The 24,395-nt window shown below is 34.5% G+C and overlaps 1 protein-coding gene across 2 annotated transcripts in view; it reads left to right on the forward strand.

The window, feature by feature from the left end:
- Mdga2 (MAM domain containing glycosylphosphatidylinositol anchor 2) overlaps positions 1-24,395 on the forward strand; it is a 725,366-nt gene that overhangs the window by 310,510 nt on the left and 390,461 nt on the right. For both annotated transcript variants that reach the window (XM_041658245.1, XM_041658246.1), the window contains exon 2: positions 7,627-7,766. In XM_041658245.1, coding sequence (XP_041514179.1) covers positions 7,627-7,766 — 140 coding nt within the window. The remainder of the gene's footprint in view (positions 1-7,626; positions 7,767-24,395) is intronic.

The following is a 24,395-nucleotide window of genomic DNA, read 5'->3' on the forward strand; positions in this document are numbered from 1 at the left end:
GGTGCCGCATTTCTGCTGCACTATTTGGTTGCTTACTCCTTGTTTATTTGTACATTTTATAGCACTCGCCAGCAGTTTTACTTAACACTGCCTTCCTGTTTGCTGGACCAAGAGCTTTTTGCTCAGTCAGGTCTCACGTCATTCTTCTTTTGATCTCCCTTCTCTACAGACTGTGTATCGCTCAGAATTCGCCTGCGCCATCTAAATGCTCAAAGGCAATGACCTTTTGTTTCTTCTCCTCTTAAATGACAACCCTGTCAAAAATATGTTCTAGCGTCCCTTCAGGTAACTTCAGAAGCACACATTTGCCTTGCTTTTCTTCCACTCCTAGACTTTGTAAATCCTATCAAGTCTTTTTCCTTGCCTTATATGTCTAAGAGATTCCACTGATGTGTTCAGTACCCTTCTAAATTCACACACTACATGGTCTGCAATTGAAAATTCATTTATTTGCTTATTAAAAGTCCTAAGTCTTTATGGCCACCAACAGCTGCCTAGTCATTCATCAGTAACAATCAAGACTGAGATATTTATATCTTTTTTTGCTCTCCAACTCTGATTTTGTGTTTGTGATTATATATATATATATATATATATATATATATATATATATATATATATTCTGACTAGTCTGAGGGGGAATGCCAGTTAATGAAGGGTCATGGATATTAGGAATAACTAGACTAGACCAACAAGAACATGTTAAAGTCAGGTTATTATGGAAAGAGAGCTCAGATAGTTATTGGAAATAAGCAGCAGCAGAGAGAGGAAGAGCAGAAGCCACCGTGTCCCAGAAGTATTCTGCACATATGCTGCACTGGGGGGGGGGGGGAGTGGAATAAGGAGATCAATTGCCAGTAATGCTGTTTAGCTAAGTGTAAAATGATGTAGAAAATGAAATTCAATTTAGAAAAGACTATGACAGCTTAAATCAATGGGAAAATGGAGGGAAATTCTGAATATGATTGCCTTTGGTTTCATAAGAAAAAATGAATGACAGGAGGGAGAATTGTAAAACGATGTGCTGATTCTGCTACCTCTGCCTGGCCATGTGAGAGCAGTTTTCTCGCTCCCTGTCCCTCTGTTTCTCTTCCAAAACTCTCCTATTCTCTACTTCTTTCTTGTGCGCAGGGATTTACTGATCTACCCATTGCAGTAAAAAGACAAACAAAGGGGGTTGTCCTATCTCCAAACTGTGTCTCCCAGGAGATCCTCTATAGGCACCAAGAGCCTAACCTGAGTTGGTCTGATGGGGAGAAAACATTTTAGTGACTATTTTAATGGGACAGAGCAACTTTGCGAGGTATATGAAGGACTGAAGCCATCTGCTCAAATCTAAAGCTTTCATTGGGGGCTCCTAAAGCAGTGAGGGCTAATACCAAAATGATTGCTGCCTAATAACAGCATAAACTTTAAAGATTGTAATTGTTAAAGGAAAAGGCTTAACCTTTAAAACATTGCTCATCAAATCCCTCATTCTAGCAATTGGCCATGACTTACTCATAGGGTCCCTTATTTCATGCATTTCCTTCGTAAGTTATGTGCACTCTTAAGTGACTGAGTGTGCCTTCTATTAAGTTGTTTTTCTTAACATGGTACAAAAGATGGAAATTTATGCAGCTGTAAAGAAAAATGACATTGTGAAATCTGTGGGGAAATGGGGGTAACTAGAAGTTACACAGGGGTGACCTTGTTCAGATAAGCAAATAGTACATATTCATATCCCCTCCTCCTGAATCTTACTTTATATCCCAGGTTAACGGGAAGCTCACCATGAAGTTCATCTCATAGAGATCCACATCTGGAGGGTTGATATTGAAGGGGTGTGTATCTGATTGCATAGCCTACACACTGTCTTTCATATGCGGATCTCAGCTCTTAATGTTTATAAGCACATAGAAAAGTGGTGTGGCTGGGGCCGTGGGCTACAAACTGCAGAGGAGACAATGAGAGAGGAAAGAGGTGTTGTGAAGAGGGAAGGCAAAGCAATGAGACACATTTGACTGGAAAACAGGAAGAAGAACTCTAATAGGGGAAGGGCATGAGAGAGAAGAGAAGGGGAAAAGGAGGAGGAGACTAAACCAGAGCAAATTCTGTTTGAAATGTCATAATGAAACTTCATACTTCATATGCTGGTTAAATGAATTAGTCATTTGAAAGAATGATAGTAGCTTTCAGCTGAATTGTTCATTCTGGGGAATGGAGTGTGACGATCTTCTATCTACATTGTGTGTACTGGAACAATTTTAAAGGTTATTGATCTCTGGATTAAATTAGATATTCTTCACCTCGTTTTATTTTGAATAAAATAATTGCTTTTATCTTGGCAAGGCTGGATAGCCAACAGTGCCATCTAAACTCACTCCTCCTCCCTTCACGCTGCTTCAATAAAATCCTATCCATCAAGACCTTGAACTCTCTCTCTTTGTCACATCAGTCTGAGGCATTGAAAAGCAACTTTCTGGTGCCTGCAGGTCAATTGCTAGGGTAGAGGTGTCATACTGGAGTCAAAATTTAGAGTAGATTATTTTTTAGTGAATGAGCCACGTGCTCATACCATTCTTTCTGGAACACAACAGTGCTTGATTCCTGATATGTTTTCAAACAGACTGCTTGCTCTCAAGAGTGTCTCCTTGCTTGTGTGCACAGAGCATCTCTTTCCAAACTTAGCTTAAATGTCACTGAATTTGTGAAGCCTGTTGCAATGCCCTAGGCAGTTTTAGCTCTTCTTATCTTTGTTCCAATATAACTTTAAAATATTTTCTTTGGGTATACTACCTGTTCTGTTTAACCATCTTTTATTTTGTTCCCAGTCTGCAGCTCCTGTAGGCTGTCAGCTCTTTGAAGACATAGCTTCATGTATACACTAGTATATTTCATGTAGACACTAACCTTCATGTATAGCCTCAGCCTGGTATATCAGTGGATGCTGCCTGCAATGTGAGAGAAGAAATATTCTCCTAGTTTTTGATATTGGGAATTTATCTATGTTCTTTTGTCAACTGAATGAATTGAAATTGGTTTTAACTTTCAAAACCATACTTTAGTAAGATAAAATGTGTCCCTCTTTTGCCCTTTGAGACTGACCTCTTGAACACAAAACTAACTTAGTCAAATTAAGGTACCTGGTAGGATTAGTGTTATGAAAGTAATGGGATTTGGTTGACTTCAAAAAATTTGGATTAATCTGAGTCACATGCAATATTTTAACATTTAAGTTCATTGCTGAATCTATAGGGCAAAGGAAATCATAACCTTTGCTCCAATTTCAAGATGATAAATTGAAGCTTATTCCAACAAAGCAGAGGACAAAACCATGTTTTGATTTTATATCAGACAGAATATTTCATTTAATGTGAATAAATTCAGCTGATGTTTTAAGAGACAATATCGATGTCTTTATAATTTTGTAATGTTTACTAAAACGAAGATACTATTAATAACTCTGTTTTCTGAATTATGTGATATGTGGCAGATATTAAATGTGACGCTTCTCCTAGGACAGAGTACATGATTAATTTTTTTAAAAAAGAGTGTGTGTGTGTGTGTGTGTGTGTGTTAGCTATTTGACAAGCAAACAGTTATATTCAGAGGCCAGTAAAAGGTTTTGGATCCTGTGGAGCTAATATTATGGATAGGTGTGAGTCTCCTAACATTGGTACTGGGAACCAAACCTCAGGTCCATTGGAAGAATAACAGGAACTCTTAATATCTGAATCATCTCTCCAGGCCATGAAGTGCCTATCATTGTCTTTGAATGTTAACAAAAGAGAAAAATACAGAAGGCAATCCATGTATTCTGGGGAGAAAAAGAAGGTAAGAATTAATCTAAGAACTCACAATGAACATGGCTACAGAGAACAGTCAGGGAATCCTAGATGGGAGAATATCATAAGCAAACATGCTTCTAATCTCAGAGCTCCTTACTCAATCACTGGCAGGGAGATTCTGTAGAGAGACAACATCTTCACAGTTGTAGGTATCTGGAACTTGGAAGGGTCAGGTACGGGATAATGAACTGGGAAGACACTTTGTTGCATTTGAAGCAACTAGATCATTGATGTTAATCTAGTTATGGTGCTTGACTTCGTGAATACTTTCACAGTACTTCTTACTTATTTAGTCTAGTCTAAACTACTTTGGGAGTTATGAAGACTCCCAGTGTAATGACTCCAGATATAGCTTCAACAGACCAAAAAGCAAAAAGTGCAAAGGACCGGTGCTATTCGTTTTCTTGCTTCCTTGCTTGCTTTTTCTCATTTAGGCTACAACAAACATGACAGTTGATGTCCTGATGTTTTCTTTTTCTAACTTGGAATTAAGAATATTCATTTGGATGAGTCTAATACCAATTCAGCTATGCTTTCTCTGTAACTAACCCAAATATCCAAAATATTGACCTTTGCCCTGAGTACCTATAGCACTGAGAGTCTATCTAATGGTTAGCAGGAACATATGCTCAAAACTAAGTTTGGGAGAAAATCATGAGTTTTACAGGATAGGTGGTGCATTCGTGCTGAGAATGCAAAAACAATTACCTTTTCCAAGAATGTGCTAAAATATAGAGGAAAATAGTTGAAAATTAACCCTTATAAATGTCATGATTTGCCTACTGTATAATTTAAATTGTTTAAATAAAGGTGCTTATTTGCATAATGAAGCATTTGAAAGATATATCTTAAAAATAACAACACTGGGCATTTACTTGAAATTTAAACAAAACATAGTAAGTACAAATTAATCTAGAAAGAATGTCATGTAACTGTGTAATTAGATGTATTAATATATGTGGACTATCATTTATGAGGCTAAATTTAGCATGGGTATTTATTTAAAGAAAAATATCTATATTTTCCATTTAAGTTGTTTCTATTTTTGTTTTTTTCAGCATCTGTTAACTTTAACTTTTTTAATACGTGGATAATTATACAAGGCTGATGCCTTAAAAAAAAAAGTACCTGCCAGGATTAGAGTTGTCGAAATTGAATTCTAAATTTGATCACTGTCTGAAATAATCTGGAGAAACATTGCATGAGACACCAGAGCATACACAGCATCAGCAGTTTCCAGTGTCACAAGACCCCAGAAATTGTCTCATTATCTAGACAGAATCCAAAGCAATGGCTGAAGTTTTGAACCAAGCAATTCTATTGTCCAAAGAGACATTTGATTCATATAAGTACTATTATTTTTTAAACCAATAAAATGATGTAAAGTGTGTGGTTACTTTGGGGGGTTATTATTTAATTAAAGTATAATTGTATCGTTTATTCTCTCCCCTCTTCTCCTTCCAACCACTCCCAAAAATCTTGCTCTCTTTCAAATTGGTGGCCTCCCTTTTATTGCTATTGTCACACACACACACACACACACACACACACACACACACTGATAAGTCCACTTAGTGAGGTTTTTCTGTAAGTAGTGTGATTTTTGACCACTTTGTCTACATTTCCCCTTCTGTGTTAGCGTGTCTATTGATATTATTACTGTTTCAAGTCATGTTTGGCTACTTGGTTAAAAAATTTTCTTTGATATGTGTGGGTTTTTGCACGTGTGTATGTGTGTGCACAATTTGAGTGTCTAATGCCTGAAGAAGCCAAAAGAGGTCTCAGATACCCTGGAACTGGAATATCTGTGAACTATCATGTGGACACCGGGAACTGAACCCAGGTACTCATAAAGGCCAGCCAGTGAGTGCTCCCATTATTTGGTTTCTTTAAAAAGTCAAAGAACATTTATCTCTTGGAATATTTTCACTTAATGTAAAAATATATATAAGACCTAGAGAAGTATTTCTATAATGTAGTCTGAATAGTAGTACCATTACAATCACATCAATGGGGGTTAAAATGTAAAGTCCTACAGTTATTTTGCCATATTTCAGGTCATTCTGTGCACTAAGGAAAGGTATTCATAGCAAGCACTGGGGACAAGAATTACTCAGCTGGAATATTGCAAAAACCTTCTAGAAATGGCTTTTATTCCCAGCCAGCTTTGTAGCTTCTAATGATAAATAGTAGAGAGAAATTTGATTTTTTTCTTACTTGTATGCTTATTTTTTCTTTTTAATTGATTTTTATTGGGCTCTATATTTTTCTCCACTCCCCTCCCTCTCTCTTCCCCCCATCTTCAACCCTCCCCCAAGGTCTCCATGAATCCAATTTACTCAGATCTTGTCTTTTTCTACTTTTCATGTAGATTAGATCTATGTAAGTCTCTCTTAGTGTCTTTGAATGTCAAGCTTATATGCACAGAATACAGATATTTATGATTTTTTTGTTTGTTATTTGTATTTTGGTTCTCGTTTTTATTTTTTCCATCTCGTGGACTTATCTATCTTTATTTCCACTAAAATTCAGAAAGACGAAAAGTACACCCTTTTAGTTATTCATCTCCATGAGTGGCCTAAGAATCTAAGTGGTATATGTCAAAACATTACATATTAGAAATGATTTTCCCTTTAAAACATGATTTCCCAGAAGAGAACTTTTCATAAATTGAGCACAGTCTTTTTCGTCTTCTTAGAACCACCAATATCATTCTCAAGAAATATAGAACTAGTGATCTTTTTATGCCATTTTTTTAAAAAATCAAACATTCTAGCATTCTTTTTTGGAAATTGATAGCTTCTATTAAGGGCAATGCTGTATAGAATGGACATTCTTGTCAGAATAGTCTGTGATTGCTGCCCTCTATATGTGCAGGCAATTTTCCCATTTTTTTCAGTTAAGATAATTTTATCTTTTATCTCCAAATGTATTACATGCAAAAATGATATGTCCAAAAATGGAGATGACCTCTGTTCCAAAGTTCCTAGCTGTCACTGTGTATTTGATCTCAGACAGCATGTATGATTAGCTAAGGATATCTCATCCTTTGAGGGATTTTTGCTCGTAGCAGGTAATGCAACAAGAAATAGGCAACTCTCTTAAGGCCCTTTAATATTTTCCCACTATTGCATGGGAAAGTAGGGATGTAGACAGCTCTGTGAGTGTTAAATTATTCTTTAATCAAAATTTAGACTAAGTCATCAATAATTTGCTGTCATCTACAGTGTCTTCACCCAAAGACCACATTTTGTTTGTAATAATTTAGTGTTCTGTAGATGCTGTCAACTGAGTGGATATGCTGTCTCTAAGCATGAATATCCCTTGGGTCCTTTTGTGCACCACAGGATGTTAAGATGAGTTGACTAATGTCTAAGTCTTTAATTCGAATCTATTGTTCTCTAATATTGGTCATCTTCCTTTTGCGTTATATATTTCAGGTAAATCATTACTTACATTTTTCAAGTTTTGTTTCCAAAAGGAAGAGGCCTTCCTACATTTTAACAATCAACTTAATCATATGGCCTGTAGTGACATGGTTTCAGAATGCATCAATTTTTTTCCCACTGCTTTGTTCTTCTTTGTAATTTTCAGAATGTTGTAGTGACTATTAGATAAATTAGAAATGCTTTACCAAGAAAATCTCAAATCCCTTAAGAATGTTTGAAGTGTTAGGCTAATGGTTCTGGCTATCGTAGGATCTAATGTGAATTACTCTTATAAATGGGATAATTTATGTGAAGATGATTTACTTACGTTTTCATGTATCCTATGTCTTTTCTTCCTGATTCCACAGCTCCCCCGACAGTTCGGATCGTGCACTCAGGATTGGCCTGTAATATTGAGGAGGAGCGCTACTCAGAAAGGGTCTACACTATCCGGGAAGGGGAAACTCTGGAGTTGACCTGTCTGGTTACAGGACATCCACGTCCACAGGTGAGTCCTGAGCTGTGATGTTGAAGACGACATTGACTCCTCTTGGAATCTGAAAGTTCACATTTTACACAAATAAGCTAGAATTTATGTATTTGTGTGGCTGGGTGTATTGTTGGGGGATGCGGGTTGTGTCTGTGTCTTTATTTGCCACTCTAATGTAAATGATAGAATGAAAGATAGGTGTGATAGTTTTAAATATTGATCCAGAGTGCAAGAGCATAAGAAGAAACAAGAAATTTGGGTTTTTTTTTTATTGTGAGAAATTTAGAATGCACTCCCAAAAAAGGTGCGAAAAAGACAGCTACAAAAATGGCTCAGTAAGATAACAATTCATATGGCGATGAGTCTATTTTAGAATGTGAAAAGCCTGACTTCATGATGACATAATTGTACCTGAGGAAGCTTTGTTTTGAAGAATGTGATGCAAGGCATCACATGTACTTTTCCAAATCTTAACCATTTTATAAAAAAAACATGCATAAATGTTTTAAATGAACATTTACAGGTGTTAAATGCCTTTGGACTTTCATATTAATTAGCAGCACACTTCTTAAATGATTACCAAAGGACATAGTTGAGAAAATTAAAAGGTATTAAAATTATAAATAACATGCAAAGAAACAGCATTCAGAACCAAAAGATATAATTCTACATACATTATTATAATGTATGTAGAATATACATATGGTGTGAAAATGAGATTTGTATACATAATATTCAAGTGATTTTACTCATTAACAATTCTTATTTTCATAAACTTAATCTGACAACTTCAGAGTTCAAACAAATATTTAAGCATGGTAGAGAAAATAAGTTGATTTAATAGAAAAAAAGTTATATATCTTAAGTGCTTTGCTATAATGACCAAAAGTCTAGCTAACAGAAGACACAGAAGAGAATGAAATAAAAATTGGGGGGTTTATGATTTTCCCACTGCTTTACTGTCATTCACTTCTGCCACTCTTAACTTAAGGAACCCTTGATTCTATCACATGAACATATAAAACCAAATCTGTTACAGGATGAGACATTGAATAGGTAGGCTTATTTGAAGACAGATGATTAGATTATACAAGATAGATGAATAGGTTCATAGGTTCACAGGACCATAATTATGGCCGAGGTGACAAACTGTGTTTATTTAAATTAATCTTGTTGGTTTAGCCTAGAAGTGTAAAAATAACACAAAACAATGCCTAATGTTTTTTTTAATAAAATATTATGAGTAATTATATTTCTTATTAACAGAATATAAAGAACAGAAGTTAGCTTAAGAAAATTAAATTCTATTAAATTTGGCTAACAATAATTGAACATGATCTAAACAATGATTCCAAAAAAAACAAGCAAAAAACGGGCTAGATATAAAACGAGATATGAAACTAGTGTTTTTAGAATACATAGAAAAATTGAGTTCAGTGAGATAATTTCATCAAATACTTCAAAAACATATTTAGAGTTATCTTAAATAGTAGCTCAAGAAATTTTGATGTTATTAAAATGTATTTTTAATTAAAAGACCTTATATGATAGCTAGAATTAAATTCATAATCAAAATAGGTTAAAGTAAAAACAGTAAGATTGGTGAGAGACAGTTTCCAGCAAGATAACATTTCATCCCCGCCCCCCCCCAAATAAAAAACACATCATATTACGTGGCATTGCCGTGTTCATAGATTCTGAACTGTAAGCTTCACTTTGAAATGGAACTTCTTTCTCTCCCTGCCATCCCCAGATTGTCTGGCTGCCCTCTCTAACAGCTCTCCTTTCCCTTTAACCTTGGAATTGTCTGACACTGGCAAGAAGGAAGACTTTCATTTCAACATTCATATTTCACAGTGCTTTCCCATTCTCTAGCTAATCTTAAATGAGTTCTGGGAAAAATGATTAGGGAACAGTTTTTATTCTTTAATACTTCTGTTTAGGGGGTCCATTTAAATATATTTCCATTGCTAAAACCAACAACAATGATGACAAAAAAAGCGCATCAATTTTTACTTAGTTCCTAGAAGTAACTCTTGTGTTCTTAAGCTCATCCCTTGAGTTGATATTTCCTCTTTGAGATGCTTGACTGGGTGCCTTCTTTGCCAGCAGACTGTATTGAGAAGGCAACTGAACAGCTGGGGCTTGGCATTCTGGCCAGTGTCTAAAGGACATGCTATTGGCAGCTGCTCCTAAAGATGATTTTTCCCGGATGATAGCAAGGAGCTGGAACAACTTACTTCTGTATCCAGTCTGAAACCAGGGGTGCTGGAAATGAAGATCAGAGAGCTCTTAGTCATTTGTCACCACAGTTTTCAGTCTCCTACCTCTTATCATAGCTAATAGAATAATAGAAATTGCCCATTTCCAAAAAACATTACAGACTTTTAAAACTATATTATTTGGATATCTTTACAAGTAATCCAAAAGTAATGGTATATACAAGAGAAATCACATAAGGAAGAGGAACAGTTCACTGAAATGGATAGGAGGGTTACATTGTAACCAGAATACTTACATGATACCAGCCTTCCTCTCCTAACATAGTAATGTTGGGGAAATTATCAAACCTCTGTTTCATGTGTCTCAGGATTTTGTGTATATTTAATATAAAGTGTGGCTATTATAAAAGTAAGGTAAAATAGTTTTGAGTAGCATTTATATTATAAATATGCATACACACACAAACACACACACACACACACACACACACATATATATATATATATAATGTATAAACACAGACTTCATATAATGTTTGAGAAAATATAGCCTAATACAATTTAAGGCCTAGTTGTGAACATTTTCCTAGACATTAAATAATCTTTGCTAACAACTCTTTATATTCTCTCTTATTTTATTCTTAGTTTGACATGTATCTCTTTAGAGATTGTTGAGTTATTTGCTTAATTCATAAATTCCACTGTTGACAAATATGTTATGAATTTTCTTTCTGGGTGTTAGTTTTGTTTGACAATTAGTTTTTAAAAGAGGAATCATTTTAATCCAACTTTAGATTCTATAGCTTTCTAATACATTTTTTTATTTTAGAGTTCAAGGGTCTTTTATAGACATTGTTTGTTCAGTATGCCCTTGGTTCAGGCCAACCATTGCTTTCCTGCTTATGAATTGAAAGGTGAGCATTTCACCTTCCCATCTAAATTATTATGATCTCACTTATTCCTCATTTGCTCAGTGAAGAAAAGTCATTTGAGAAAAGTCATATGGAAGACTTCTCAAATGATGCTCTATGTCAGATATCTTAATATTCAATGCTTTCAGACCAAAAACAATTCTCAGATTCATTTGATCATATTTCTTACAAAATTCTAATGCATGCAGATGAAAAGTAGATATAATAGATTCAGTAAAGACATACATATACATACACAGACACATACACACAATGGGAAGAGTTAGGTTATGTTATTCTACCAGAAATTATCAGATATTACTTTTTTTCATGGCTTAGAAAATGCTATATGACATACTTTTTCACAAACCATATATATGTTTACACTGGATCTGTCTGTTTCTTCACATGAGAGAATTGCCAATACAAGTAATTTTTTTAAATGAATCATTTAAATTAATGATAATAGGATACAAAAAAGATACTTAGAAACTTACTTCCTCAATTACCAGATCTAGGCTACTTTCATATGCCCTACATAAACATTCACCTAGTTCTATCCAGTAGTGATTAATATTCTTACTAATTTCATATTTACATGTTTAAAAGTATCAGACATAACTTTTTAATGGTAGATAACATACTTCCAATACCTTAGTTTTTATTTATGTTTATGCAGTATGAAATATACTTCTATTGAATCAATTTTATATATTTAATAATGTGCTAATAGTTTTTCTCTAAATATGCTACCAACATTTAAAATTAAAACTCTTATAGTTAAAGGTCAGTTTTGCCTCATGAATAATTTGAATGTATTTATTATCTTTCCAGAATTCATATTTGTTTATTTCTATGTACAATATTTGTGCTTAGAATAACCAGTTATTATACATGTATATGCCTATATGTGATATATATGTGTGTGTATGAGATAAACATATATACATATACATATGTAATATTCTAGAAACATTCCTTAAAAACCTTAGCTAAAGTGCTAAGTCAAAGCATTTTATAGAACAATTTATGCTGATTATAATTTCTTCTAAAGAAGATTTACTTTTTCAGTTCACATGTTTTACACTTAAACATCAGAAAACCTCTGGATTTTACAGACCTAAAGTTTAGTACCTTTCTAATGGAAAGCCTCATAGATTTTAGGATTCTCATTAAATAGCTAAAACTCATGACTGAAGTTGGCATCAGGCTTCTCTCCCAGCTTGTTGCCTTTAAGTTCTTTCATCTTCACATTGGCACACAGTACTGCTTTGCTGAATAACCTTGAAATTTGAACTTTGAAAAGACAGCACGTCATGCAGAAATGTGTGAGAGCTGAATTGCAATCGAAAAGTTAGAGTTAGGTTTTAATCAGAAAAATTCAATGAAGTTTACAGACTACAAATAAGAATCTCTTGACTTCATTCTAACTAAAAAGAAAGAGCTCAGATTTCTGATTCATATAAAAAAACTAGACAAATGGATAAACATATTTTTAAAAACTGCAATCTGCCTATAATAACCAAATAAAATCTGTGAACGTGTGGTTGTAGTTCGGTAGTTTAGCCCTCATGTAACACACACACACACACACACAAAAAAAAAAAAACCACTTTTGATGTCACTACATTAAGAAAGATATCTAATAAATTTTTAAATTATTTTATTTTTGATATTAATATAATGAAATTATATTTCCTTCCCTTTATTCTTTCCAAATTCTAGCATTACTCCTCCTTCCTGTATTTCAAATTCATGACTCTTTTTTACTTATTGACACACATTATTTATCTATTTAGATAGATAGATAGATAAATAGATATGTAAATATATAGAGATGTACAGTCTTCTCAATCTGTATCATATTATTTGTATGTATAGATTTTCAGAGATGACCATTTGGCATTGGATAACCAGTTGATGTACTCCCTCCTGGGGAAGACTATTTCTCCTGATTTTATTATTTCTTATTTGCCTTTAGTGATATGTGTTGGAATGAGGTAACATTATTTTCCCCCCAACAACTTTGACTTTTCTATTGTCATCATTCTTGTTCAGTTTTTGTTTGGGCAGCCATATTGGTGAGGCTTTTGGATGTACCTTGTGAAATTAATAAGAAATTCCATCTCAGAGCTCAGAGCTACCTTGGCTCATAAAGTCCTCTGCCTTCTCTTCCATAATTTTCACTAAGGTGAAGGTGATAGAGTTGTGTTGTAGAATTACCTATTAGATTGTGATACAAAGTTCTATGCAGATGTATTAGAAATGCCTACCATGTATAAAAACTAAGCAGATATTAATCATCTGTGATTGAGTTGTAGGTACAAAATAATTTCTTCTATAAATATAATTTAAGCTATTACTCTCATTATTTGGTGATAGCAATTAACCATTAGACTTGTCAGATTATTCTCCTATTGTTACCCTTACATTATTAGCCTTGACCAGCAAAAACACTAGTGACAAGAGAATATTGAGTTAGGTGGTAAATATTTTGATGGTATTGAACAGGCCAGAAAAAAAAAGTTAAAATGGAAGCATTCTTTCTATGATCTGGACTGTATTAATCACAGAATACTTGGAAGCCTATTTTAATATGCTCTTATGATAATTCTTTGTCATTTAGACATCATGATGACTTATACAAAGTGATGCTGAACATCTAGAACAACCTCCACAGAGAAATCAAACAGACCAAAGAATCAGAGAAGTAGCAATGTTACCATTTCTTCTTTTATAAACTTGTGTTAGAGAGTTCACTGAGGCTGCTCACTATATGAAATGCATTGGTTAGAAGGACTTTGCCATCATGGGGATGTAGGAGAGACCTCCTCTATGAAGATGGCACTGTAGGCAATGTTGGCCTGTCTATGGGGTTGCTAAATACCTCAGGGTGACCACATTCTCAAATATCAGTGTTGGGTAGCACCACGTTGCCAATATTCTCAATATTCATATAAATAAAGTAGAAAGATCAGTATTAAGAGCCAGAGTGCTTTGATCAATAGGACTTTGTATTGGGCCATTGATTACAATACTTTGCCAGGTAAAATATAGGGACAGCTAGTTCGAATAGTACATGAATTACATAAACAGATGTGATACATTGAAAAAGTTGATTTTTTGTTTACTTTGTTTTATGTATATGTCCTGAAATACATATGTTTAGTCTGTAAACTACTACTTGTATATATATGATATTAGAGTAACCATCTAGTATTGGATAACTAATTTGGGAAACTCTATTCTCATCTCTTAAAAATATACCTGAAATTGAATTAAATCTAAGCATTGGAACTCTGATGGTTCATGCTTTAGGTATTTTGTGTGACGGAGATATCTGATAACAAAAAGACTGGCATAATTTACTTTACCTATGACATTTTCTCCTGATCTGAACTGGATCGTGTTAAGGTTCAGATAATGGACTTCAAAAACACAAAAGCAAAATAATTAGATAAACAAGCTAATAAACATTTGATATATACAAAAATTACATACATTATAATTTAATACATATATGCCATAACTAGAGATTAGCAATTAGTTGACATTTCTCAACATGATTTTTTACTTTTTTTTAGTGTTTCTAGAACCATGAATAATTTTAAACATACTAAGCTTAATGTCACTCAGGTGAACTTTTTCTCATGTTATAACAAACCAATTGACCTATTTTTATGGTTTTCTGTGTGTACTTATGTATATAATTTCAGAAACCCTTAGTCATTTGAACATACTCACTATGTTACAAATGTTCAGTAATAATAATAATAGTTATGTCTATCTCTCCTTGAAGAGTAGCTTGAAAGTCACCATAGTGGTGATATTCTTAAATCAAATTTATTCTCACTTATTAAGACATTTGAATTGACAAGATTTCTTTCATATGTCTAGCTCAGTGAAGTGCTCATTGGAATGACATTAAAATAAGAAAGTGAGAATTTCAACTTCAACTTCATTTTACTTAAATCAGAAAAATATAGGCAAGATGTTATACAATATGATATCAGTAGTCTAATTACTAACACAAGTGCTGATTGTAAGCTAGTAAAATTTTCCTAAATTAGTATCATCACAACCTTTGGCTGAAGTCCTCCGATTTGTTCCAGATAAATAAGTGAAGTGTAAAAGTTACCCTAAAATGTTAACGTGGTTACAAAGAAGAAAAGTGCTTACGAAATGGAATGTTTCCCTGACTGATAAATGAGGAAACACTTATTAAGAATGACTCCACTATTTCAATTTTCGTAATTGCTAATCTTTTCATTTTCTCTGGCTGTCAAGGTATTAACAAAGAGGTAAAAATGCCATTTATTTTCCCAATGGTTTTATCTTTTTCCATCAGCAGACATTGATTCTTTCTCTTTTTATGCTTCCTTGTGCTACATGAGGAAACATTATCCTTTACAAGCCGGTCTCTTCCTAGTTGCTTGCCTTTGGCACAGATCATAAAACGATGCAGGACAGGATTGAGCAGAACAAAATCCTTAGTTAATTAGTACCACTTCCTTTGGGCATCATAAAATTTGCACTATTTTTATGGCCAACTTAAAGCATCCAAGGTTGTGGTACATTAGTGAGGGTAAGTTATCTTATTCATTGTAATTAGAGTAAGAGACCACCTTGGATTACTGTGTAGTACATTCTTTTTTTCTTTTTCTTTTTTTCTTTTGGTTTTTCGAGACAGAGTTTCTCTGTAGCTTTGGAGCCTGTCCTGGAACTCCCTTTGTAGACCAGGCTGGACTCGAACTCACAGAGATCCACCTGCCTCTGCCTCCCAAGTGCTGGGATTAAAAGCGTGTGCCACCACCGCCCGGCTGTGTAGTACATTCTTGAAGGACTACAGGCAATCAAAGTCACAATACACATCGAAAATGGTTTGGAAATAAATAATTATTTGAACCAATATACAGAAAAATATAAACACATTTTATAAGATTGGTAAAATCTTTCAGATGAAATGCATGTTTCTGTATTATAATATTTTCCTAGGGAAATTCTATGAAAGTCCCACTAACTTTATGGTTTAAAACAACAGACATTGACCCTCTTATGGTTTGGATGTTAGGATTCTAGATTCTATGTGTCCATAGGCTACTTTAGGGGGAAGAGGTTCTAAGTAGCATTTTTTTTCTTTTGCCTTTTCCTATCTCCTGTTGACGGCCATCAAAACTCTATGTTCCTTGGCTTACAAGTGCATTACTCCAGTTTCTGTCTCTATCCCCACTTGGGTGTGTGTGTGTGTGTGTGTGTGTGTGTGTGTGTACGTTCTCCTCTTCTTCACATATACCAGTCATACTGGATTATAGGATCTTCACACTCCATTACTCTCACCTTAAAAAAAGTGTAGAAAACATCCCTCAAATGTCAGCCCAAATAGGAACCTAAAAGAGATTCTTTTGAGAAATGATGAAGGATACTTATGTAGATAGCAAAGCATTGCACTGGGACTATTTGTTCAGTAGAAACTTTGGTTATATTCAAAAATGATACAGGCAGGTCTAATGTTTAAAGGTGAAATCATGAACACAATATATACATGATTCTTGTAGCAAAGGATGGCATTAGTTTAAGATTAAATAGGCAGTTGTTTGTCAACTGTAGTTGGAAATCTATATTTGTTTGGTGTTTGTCCAAAGGTTGTGGTGCCCTTTCTGCAGGGTAATTGCTCTTCGTGGTCTTTTGTGATTACTTCTTAGTCTTACATTATGACTTCCTTGACAACTTTCTGTCAGCATTATTTCATCTATTTTTGATCATGGTTTGACATAAGTAGCTTTATTTTTATTGTGAGAGCTTCTTTGAGTTATGATTTCAAAGTTCTTCGAGGGTACATTATTCAACCCATGCTATATATAAATGATTTTTAGTGGCCCCCACCCCAGCAATGTCTTAGTGGGTAAATGTGTCTTTCGCTTAGCCTGAGGACCCATTTCATCACCATGTCCTACACGATAGAAGGATAGAAGCAAATCCTTCAGGTTGTCTTCAGACAACCTCACATACACCTCTCACAAATTATTAATTAATTATAAGATTTAATAAGATCCACACTCTTTCTGAACACATTATCATTTTGTCACAAAATTCCTTTACAGCATGGTGTCTAAAGTTGGTGATAACATATTATGAATATAAAAGTTGATGTAATACACCTTTGATACTTCCTATTTTAAAATGTGTTCTCTTGTAGAGAATTCTCTTAGTTTTTTTTTCTTTTCTGTGATAAGCACTATGGCCTAAAGCAACCTATGGAGGATAAGGCTTATCTGTCTTACACACTCTGATGGAGCTAAAGAAGTCATGTGGTAACTGCTTGTTGCCCCTCTTTTCTTTACATGCTCTTCTGGATTTTTATACAACTCAGGTCCACCTGCACAATGGTAGCACTGCCCACTTTGGCTAGCCCCTTCCACATCAATTATTAATAAAAAATATTTCATACACTTGCCTACAGGCTAGTCTAATTTAGGCATTTTCTCCTCCAAGATGACTCTATTTTGCATGACTCTACATTGACAGAGGCTAACCATTATAATGATAAAGGATACAGGATCCTAAAATTTTACTGAGTGGGCACATATCACAAGCATATATCTTTTGGGGTAATTGTTCAATATTTTAAGCATATTGCTTAACAGATTGCTTTTTTGAAAGCTAACTTTTGCCTTGTTAAGATGACTTCTTAAGATATAACTGTATACTAATCTTGCAGAGGATTTGAGCTCGGTTCTCAGCTTCTATTTCAAACGGCTTACACCTGCCTCTATCTCCAGTTGCTGAGGATCTGACACCTTCTTCTGACATCTATGGGCTCCGGCAAACATGCACATACTCAAGCACAGACACATAATATATATATATATATATATATATATATATATATAATCTTTAAAAATGCTAACTTGCATCTGTTTAAACATGTGCTATTTATCTCTGTGCACTGAGCATTTGAAGAGTTCTTTGAATCTATTGTATCTGGGAACTTCAGTTCGAATCATGTATATCCACACCTATTGGAGTATAATAAATGTGACTTTGATAGTCTTAAAGACTTGGAGCATCTTTCTATTGTACTACAATTCAACATTATAAATGAAGATCATAAGTATCCATGGCTAATTTGCAAAGTATCGGGAATAAACTGGAAATCCACTGATAACATCAGGCTACAAATACATAATTCACTGTCTAAACTATATGGAGGAAATGGAAGACTGGTTTTCATTCAAAAAGAGAAAAATCAATAGCAGAGAATGGACCAGAATTAGAAGATGCAGGCTTTATGATGTTTTGATATTTATGCACACACTGCTCACAATCCACACAACAGTCTTTCATTGACATGAAATCTTTACTTTTCACAATCACAATAAGTCATGCTAGGAAACTATTATGATGCAGAAGAGTGGGTTTCAGCTGATACAGAGTTTATGCCTTCTGTTGCATGTGCTTAGATTTCTTCTGCTTACTAGCTCAAATAAGGGAAGGCAACTGCCTAGCCTAACTTACAAAAAAAAAAAAAGCCAAATCAACATGTCTTGGGCTTATATATTTCAACATGAATGTCTCTCAGTGGATTCATAATGCATGCTTAATGTTCTCCTAAGAAGTGACTCCATTTACTTCTAGTCTCTAATGCCTACAATAGATCACTTAGAACTGAATTTGTAAAGAAGGAAGCATTCTGATTTTATTTAAAAAAATATCCAGTTTAGGGGCTGAATAGATAGCTCAGATATTAAGAGCACCCAGTACTCTGACATAGAATCCAAGCTCAATTCCCAGTATACACATCAGGCAACTCAAACTGCCTGTACACCATTTTGTAATTGTACCACATTTTCCTATTCCATTTTTTTTTTTTTGGCCAAGGGCATTTCGGTTGTTTTCAGGTTCTGGCTATGACAAACGATGCTGATATGAACATAATTGAGCACATGTCCTTGTGGTACCATTGAGCATCCTTTGGATATACCCAAAAGTGGTATTACTGGGTCTTGAGGAAGGTTGTTTTTTAATTTTCTGGGAAATCGCCATGCAGATATCCAAAGGGGCTGTACCAGTTTGCACTCCCAACAACTATGCAAGAGTGTTCCCTTTACCCCACAACATCTTCAGCATAAGTTATCATCAGTGTTTTTTACCTTGGCCATTCTTACAAGCAGAATATGGAATCTCAGAGTTGTTTTGATTTGCATTTCTCTGATGACTAAGGATGCTCAACATTTCCTTAAGTGTCTTTCAGTCATTTTAGATTCCTGTGTTGAGAGTTCTCTGTTTAAGTCTGTATACCAATTTTTTATTTGGTTATTTGTTCTTTTGATGAACAATTTCTTGAGTTCTTTGTATATTTTGAAGATCAGAATTCTGTCTGATGTGGGGTTGTTGAAGATCTTTTCCCATTCTATAGGCTGTCGTTTTGTCTTGTTGACCATGTCCTTTGCTGTACTACACAGCAGAGAAAAATAATGACATCTTGAAATTTGCAGGTAAATGGATAGAGCTAGAAAACATAATATTGAGTTAGGTAACCTAGACCCAGAAAGACAAATATCATATGTACTCACTCATAAGTGGATTTTAAACATAAAGCAAAGAAAACCGGCCTACAAATCACAATCCTAGAGAACCGAGACAACAATGAAGCTTACGAGAGACATACATGGATCTAATCTACATGGGAAGTAGTAAAAAACAAGATATCCTGGGTAAATTGGGAGCATGGGGACCATGGGAGAGGGTTGAATGGGAGGGGAGAGGCAGGGAGGAGAGCAGAGAAAAATGTTTAGCTAAATAAAATCAATAAAAAAAAAACACAAAAAAAGCCTGCAACTTCATATCAAGAAGTTCTGATGCCTACTCTGATCTCTGAGGGTGCTTCTCTGATATGTACACACAGACATACAGACACACTCAATCATGCACTGCTACAAACACAAATAATAAAATCAAAATTTAAATTCTCAGTTTAAAACTAGTAAAATTTAAGATTGAAAATTACTTAATCTGGAGGTAGACTGGAGAAGATAGCAGGCTAAAGGAATAAATTGGTATGCAAACTGAGCTTCTGCTAGCCCTGCCAGCCAGTGAAAGTGGTACCACCTACACTTGGTGCCTTGTTTCCTCACATAGCTCTGCACAAATAAGAATTCTTCTTGCTAAAGAGGGCACAATATGTTCTAATACTGGAATTTTTTTTATGCTCATAACCCTGGTTTGGTTGATACAAGTGAACAGATTAAGGACTGAGTTGTTTTTTCCAAATCTCATAAAAGGAAATATGAATACAAACAATCCAAAAATCAAGTTTGGTATTCATGATGAGAAGTCCAAATCTAGACGTAGCAGACTGTTCCACATGACATCTGAGCAAGCAGGGTAAAGTAAAGGAAAATTACAATCAAAACATGATTCCAAAATTTGAAATGGCGTTGAATATTGTCTTCTTTTTTTTTTTTCCAAAACAGGATTATGCTTCTGGGAAGCCAGCTCAGAAGCCAAAAAACATGATACTGGGTAGGAAGGCTTGTCAGTGGAGGCAGCTGAGGCTCTTTCATCTGCCATGGGATAAGAAGTATAGATCTGAATCTAAGACAAAATCCTCCCAAGGACATTAGTTACAGAAGCTTGATTTTCTGTTAACAAGATGATCATTTCCTCTTTTGACTGACACCTCTTCTCTTTAGATATATTAATATTAGTATATTCATTCACTTAATGGCTGAATATCAGAAGTATGTTGATACTGATACATAAATATTCATTCTTCATTGATTTTTGCACCTTTTTGTGAATTTCGCTTAATGAAGCTACTGTCCTTCTCTAAGGACAATCTTATTTCCTGTAAGTGTAATTCATTTAAGATGTGTGCATTTGATTATATTCTGTTAGAAAGACAATGCAGTTTTGATTATCCTGTTAACTTTTCTATATTTCACAAGATTTTGGAAAAATGCTTTTAAAAAGACGGTGAGAACAACACCACACTCTGTTGGGGGCAGAAGCGAGATGGCCACCAGACTATCAACCCCACATTCTTTCCACACTAGTTCCCATGTTTTCAAATATTTAGGTTTCTCCTCTTCTGTTTCTTGCATAACTTTTAACCTTGGGGAGTGTAAATGACCTTATTTGATTGGATAGTATTTTATTATTCTTATTCATTATGGACATACCTCATGGAGCTATCTGTAAGATATTCCTGTATACTAGGGATCACCTTCCTAATATGATTTCAGTAAAGGGAAAGCTGATGATTAATTTAAATGATTAACCCTATTAAAAAGGGATGTCATATTTGCTTTTCTATCTCTTTCTTATTTCCTTTTAATTCCACCCATGTCGCCACACATGACAGGATTTCACTCTCATTTATGGCTAAATAGCATTCACTTGCGCATGCAGATTACATTCATTTGTTATGAATTGCTCATTTGATTCTACTTCCTGGAGATTGTGAATTGCAACGCAGCAAGTGTGAGCATGAAGGCATCTCTTCATCACATTGACTTCATTTTCTTTCATAAGAGTGAGAAGCTTGCATCATATTAAAACTCTGTTGTCACAGTTTTAGCAACCTTCATGCTGATTTCTATAATTTCTGTATTCATCTACCTTTCTATTAGCAATGTACAAGTGTTTAGGAGAGGGTTGGCAAGGAAGAGTTAATAGATTAGAAACTGGGTAGTGGGTATCCAATAATGGTTAGATAGGAGGCAAAATTCTACTATTTTTTTCACACTGTACAGGGACTTTATTTTTGAGTCACTATTAATTATTTCAAAATAACTATAAAACAGACATCCTTCTGTCTCTGTGTTGCTTTTATTGGTTAACAAATAAAGAAACTGCTGTGGCCTGTTGATAGGGCAGAGCTTAGGTAGGCTGGGAAGCCAGAACTGAATGTTGGGAGGAAGAAGGTGGAGTCAGGAAGATGCTATGGAGCCTCTGCCACCAGAGATAGAAATGTTGAAAATTACTGGTAGGCCACAACCTCATGGTGATACACAGATTAATGCTGATGGGTTAGATTAAGATGTAAGAGTTAGCCAATAAGAAGATAGAGCTAATGGACCAAGCAGTGATTTAATTAATACAGTTTCTGTGCGATTATTTTAGTTCTTGGCAGCCGGGACGAAGAAGCAACCTCCTCAAACAAAACACCATTTTAAACATTCTGAAACTAAGAAATGCTGATTATGTTGATTTTGTTTTTGTATAGTATATGTATATATTAAATTACATTGTATTCCATAATTGCATATAATTACTAGGAGTTCACAAAACAATAGAATTTATTTTAATCAAAACTTTCAGACTAAAACCATAGAGTTATTGACATTTTAAAAGACAAAAACATATTCAGCTGATAAGAAATTTAGGAATATGACAATGATAATTGCTTAGCATTAATACATTTTAAACTTAGGGTATAGTGCATACTCTTTTTCTCTTTGGGATTTTTGTTTATAAAGTTTACTGTAGAAATCTGCATCCAGAATAGATGCTGGGGAGATAGCTCAGTATATAAAATATTTTTCTCCCAAGTGTAAAACCTAAGTTTGGATCCTCATCATCCACATAAAGCCAGAAGCAGTAGCTCCAGTCTGTAATTGCATGGAAGACATGTAAATCCCCAAATACTCTCAGGCTGGCTAGCCTGCAATGGGGACATCCAGTGATTGTCTCAAATAAGATGGAAGGCAGGAAGCTAAGTCTGTGTTCTGGTTCTATATGCCTACTCTAGTGTGTAAGCAGCAACACTCCCACATGAGCCTAGGCACACACACACACAAGCACATCACACACACAAACAGAAGAATTAAAATTGATACTCATGTCATGCATAGTTTTAAAAGAAGAATCACTGCAGGAGCATGGAAAATACATTTTACTCTAGTTATTGCATGCAAAAGACACAATGCAAGCTTTGAGCAAATTATTTTGAATTAGTTTCTATTGTTTTTAAAACCAAAACCAAAACAATTGAGTCTTAAAACATACCAAAATAGCACATGAATCGCTATGCCATCCATTTCCAAAGCCCTTTGTACTTTATATTTCTTAAAAATAGAAGCTTGGTTTAATTTTTATTCATTCCTTATTGATCACCATTATTTACAAACTTAGTAACACATTTCAATATTTTTTGCTAATTCCAACAACTTCAATCTAACCTATACAGTTGAAAATATCATTCAATGTATATAAAAGATTAATAGACAATGTAATAAAACATGTAGTTCCATATTATGATTATTTCATTAAATGATATTTCAAGTGTACCTGTTAATCATAAAGATAGAGATTTTTCTTGCCTTAACTTCTTATTTTTAGTTTGAATATTCAGAAGTATTTTTAATTTGCAAAAATAATTACACATTACTCATTTCTCTGTTCCAAATCTGTGTATGTGTGTGTGTGTATGTATGTATGAGTGTGTGTGTGTGTGTGCATATATGTATGAGTGTGTGTTTGTGTGTGTGTGTGTGTGTGTGTGTGCATATATGTATGAGTGTGTGTTTGTGTGTGTGTGTGTGTGTGTGTGTGTGTGTGTGTGTGTGAATATGCATCTGGAGGTCAGAAGACTACTTTATAGAGAGGACTCTGTCATGGCACATTTCTAAAATTCTAAGAATTTAACTCAAATCACCATGGCAGACATCCTTTATCCATTCAACTATATTGCCACCCAATGGATTTGGCATTTTATATGGGTAGAGTAACTAAATATCTGAAAACATTTGTCTATCAGATTTTCGCCTTCCTTTCTCTCTCTCTCTCTCTCTCTCTCTCTCTCTCTCTCTCTTTCTTTTTCACTAAATCTCTCTAGAATCTTAAACCACATTTGAATTTGCTATGGAGAGAGGATGGTATTGAACTCCTAATCTTCCTACACCTATTCCCCTCTTGCAGGGATGACATCATTCTTAGTATCTTTAATTTTAAGCAGCAATTTCAGTCTCTATATGAACTCTTTATGTTTATATTTTAAATAAAATATATAATGCTTTTGGCAAGATATAAGAATGTCATATTAACAGAAAAGTATAAATTAAGATGATGGTCAACGAATAGGAGAGGCAAACCTTTCAGACCAAACACGCATTATAATGATGTGGTTTTTAATAAACATAATGAAGGGGGAAAATTAAGACACTTTAAAACTTCCTGAACACTAGACCTAAAATAGTAACAGATAATATATGATCAGTAAGCATATGGGAGAAAACATAATCACATATATTCTTGACGAGACCAAAATTTATAAATGTGACAAATTGGAAATGAAGATTAAGAATAATGGATATATGACTATAGGGTGCTTCATGGGCTAAGAGCACTAGCTGCTCTTCCAGAGAATCCAGGTTCGATTCTTACTATCCACATGGCAGCTCACAACTGTCTGTAAGTCCAGTTCCAAGGAATCAGACACTCTCTTCTAAGCTCTGTGACAAGTGGTTCACAGACACACATGCAGACAAAATATTTAAGAACATTCAGTAAAG

This window comes from Microtus oregoni, unplaced genomic scaffold (genome assembly GCF_018167655.1).
Source record: "Microtus oregoni isolate MIOR12 unplaced genomic scaffold, Mior012 000009F_ref0000495, whole genome shotgun sequence".
Classification (NCBI taxonomy): domain Eukaryota; kingdom Metazoa; phylum Chordata; class Mammalia; order Rodentia; family Cricetidae; genus Microtus; species Microtus oregoni.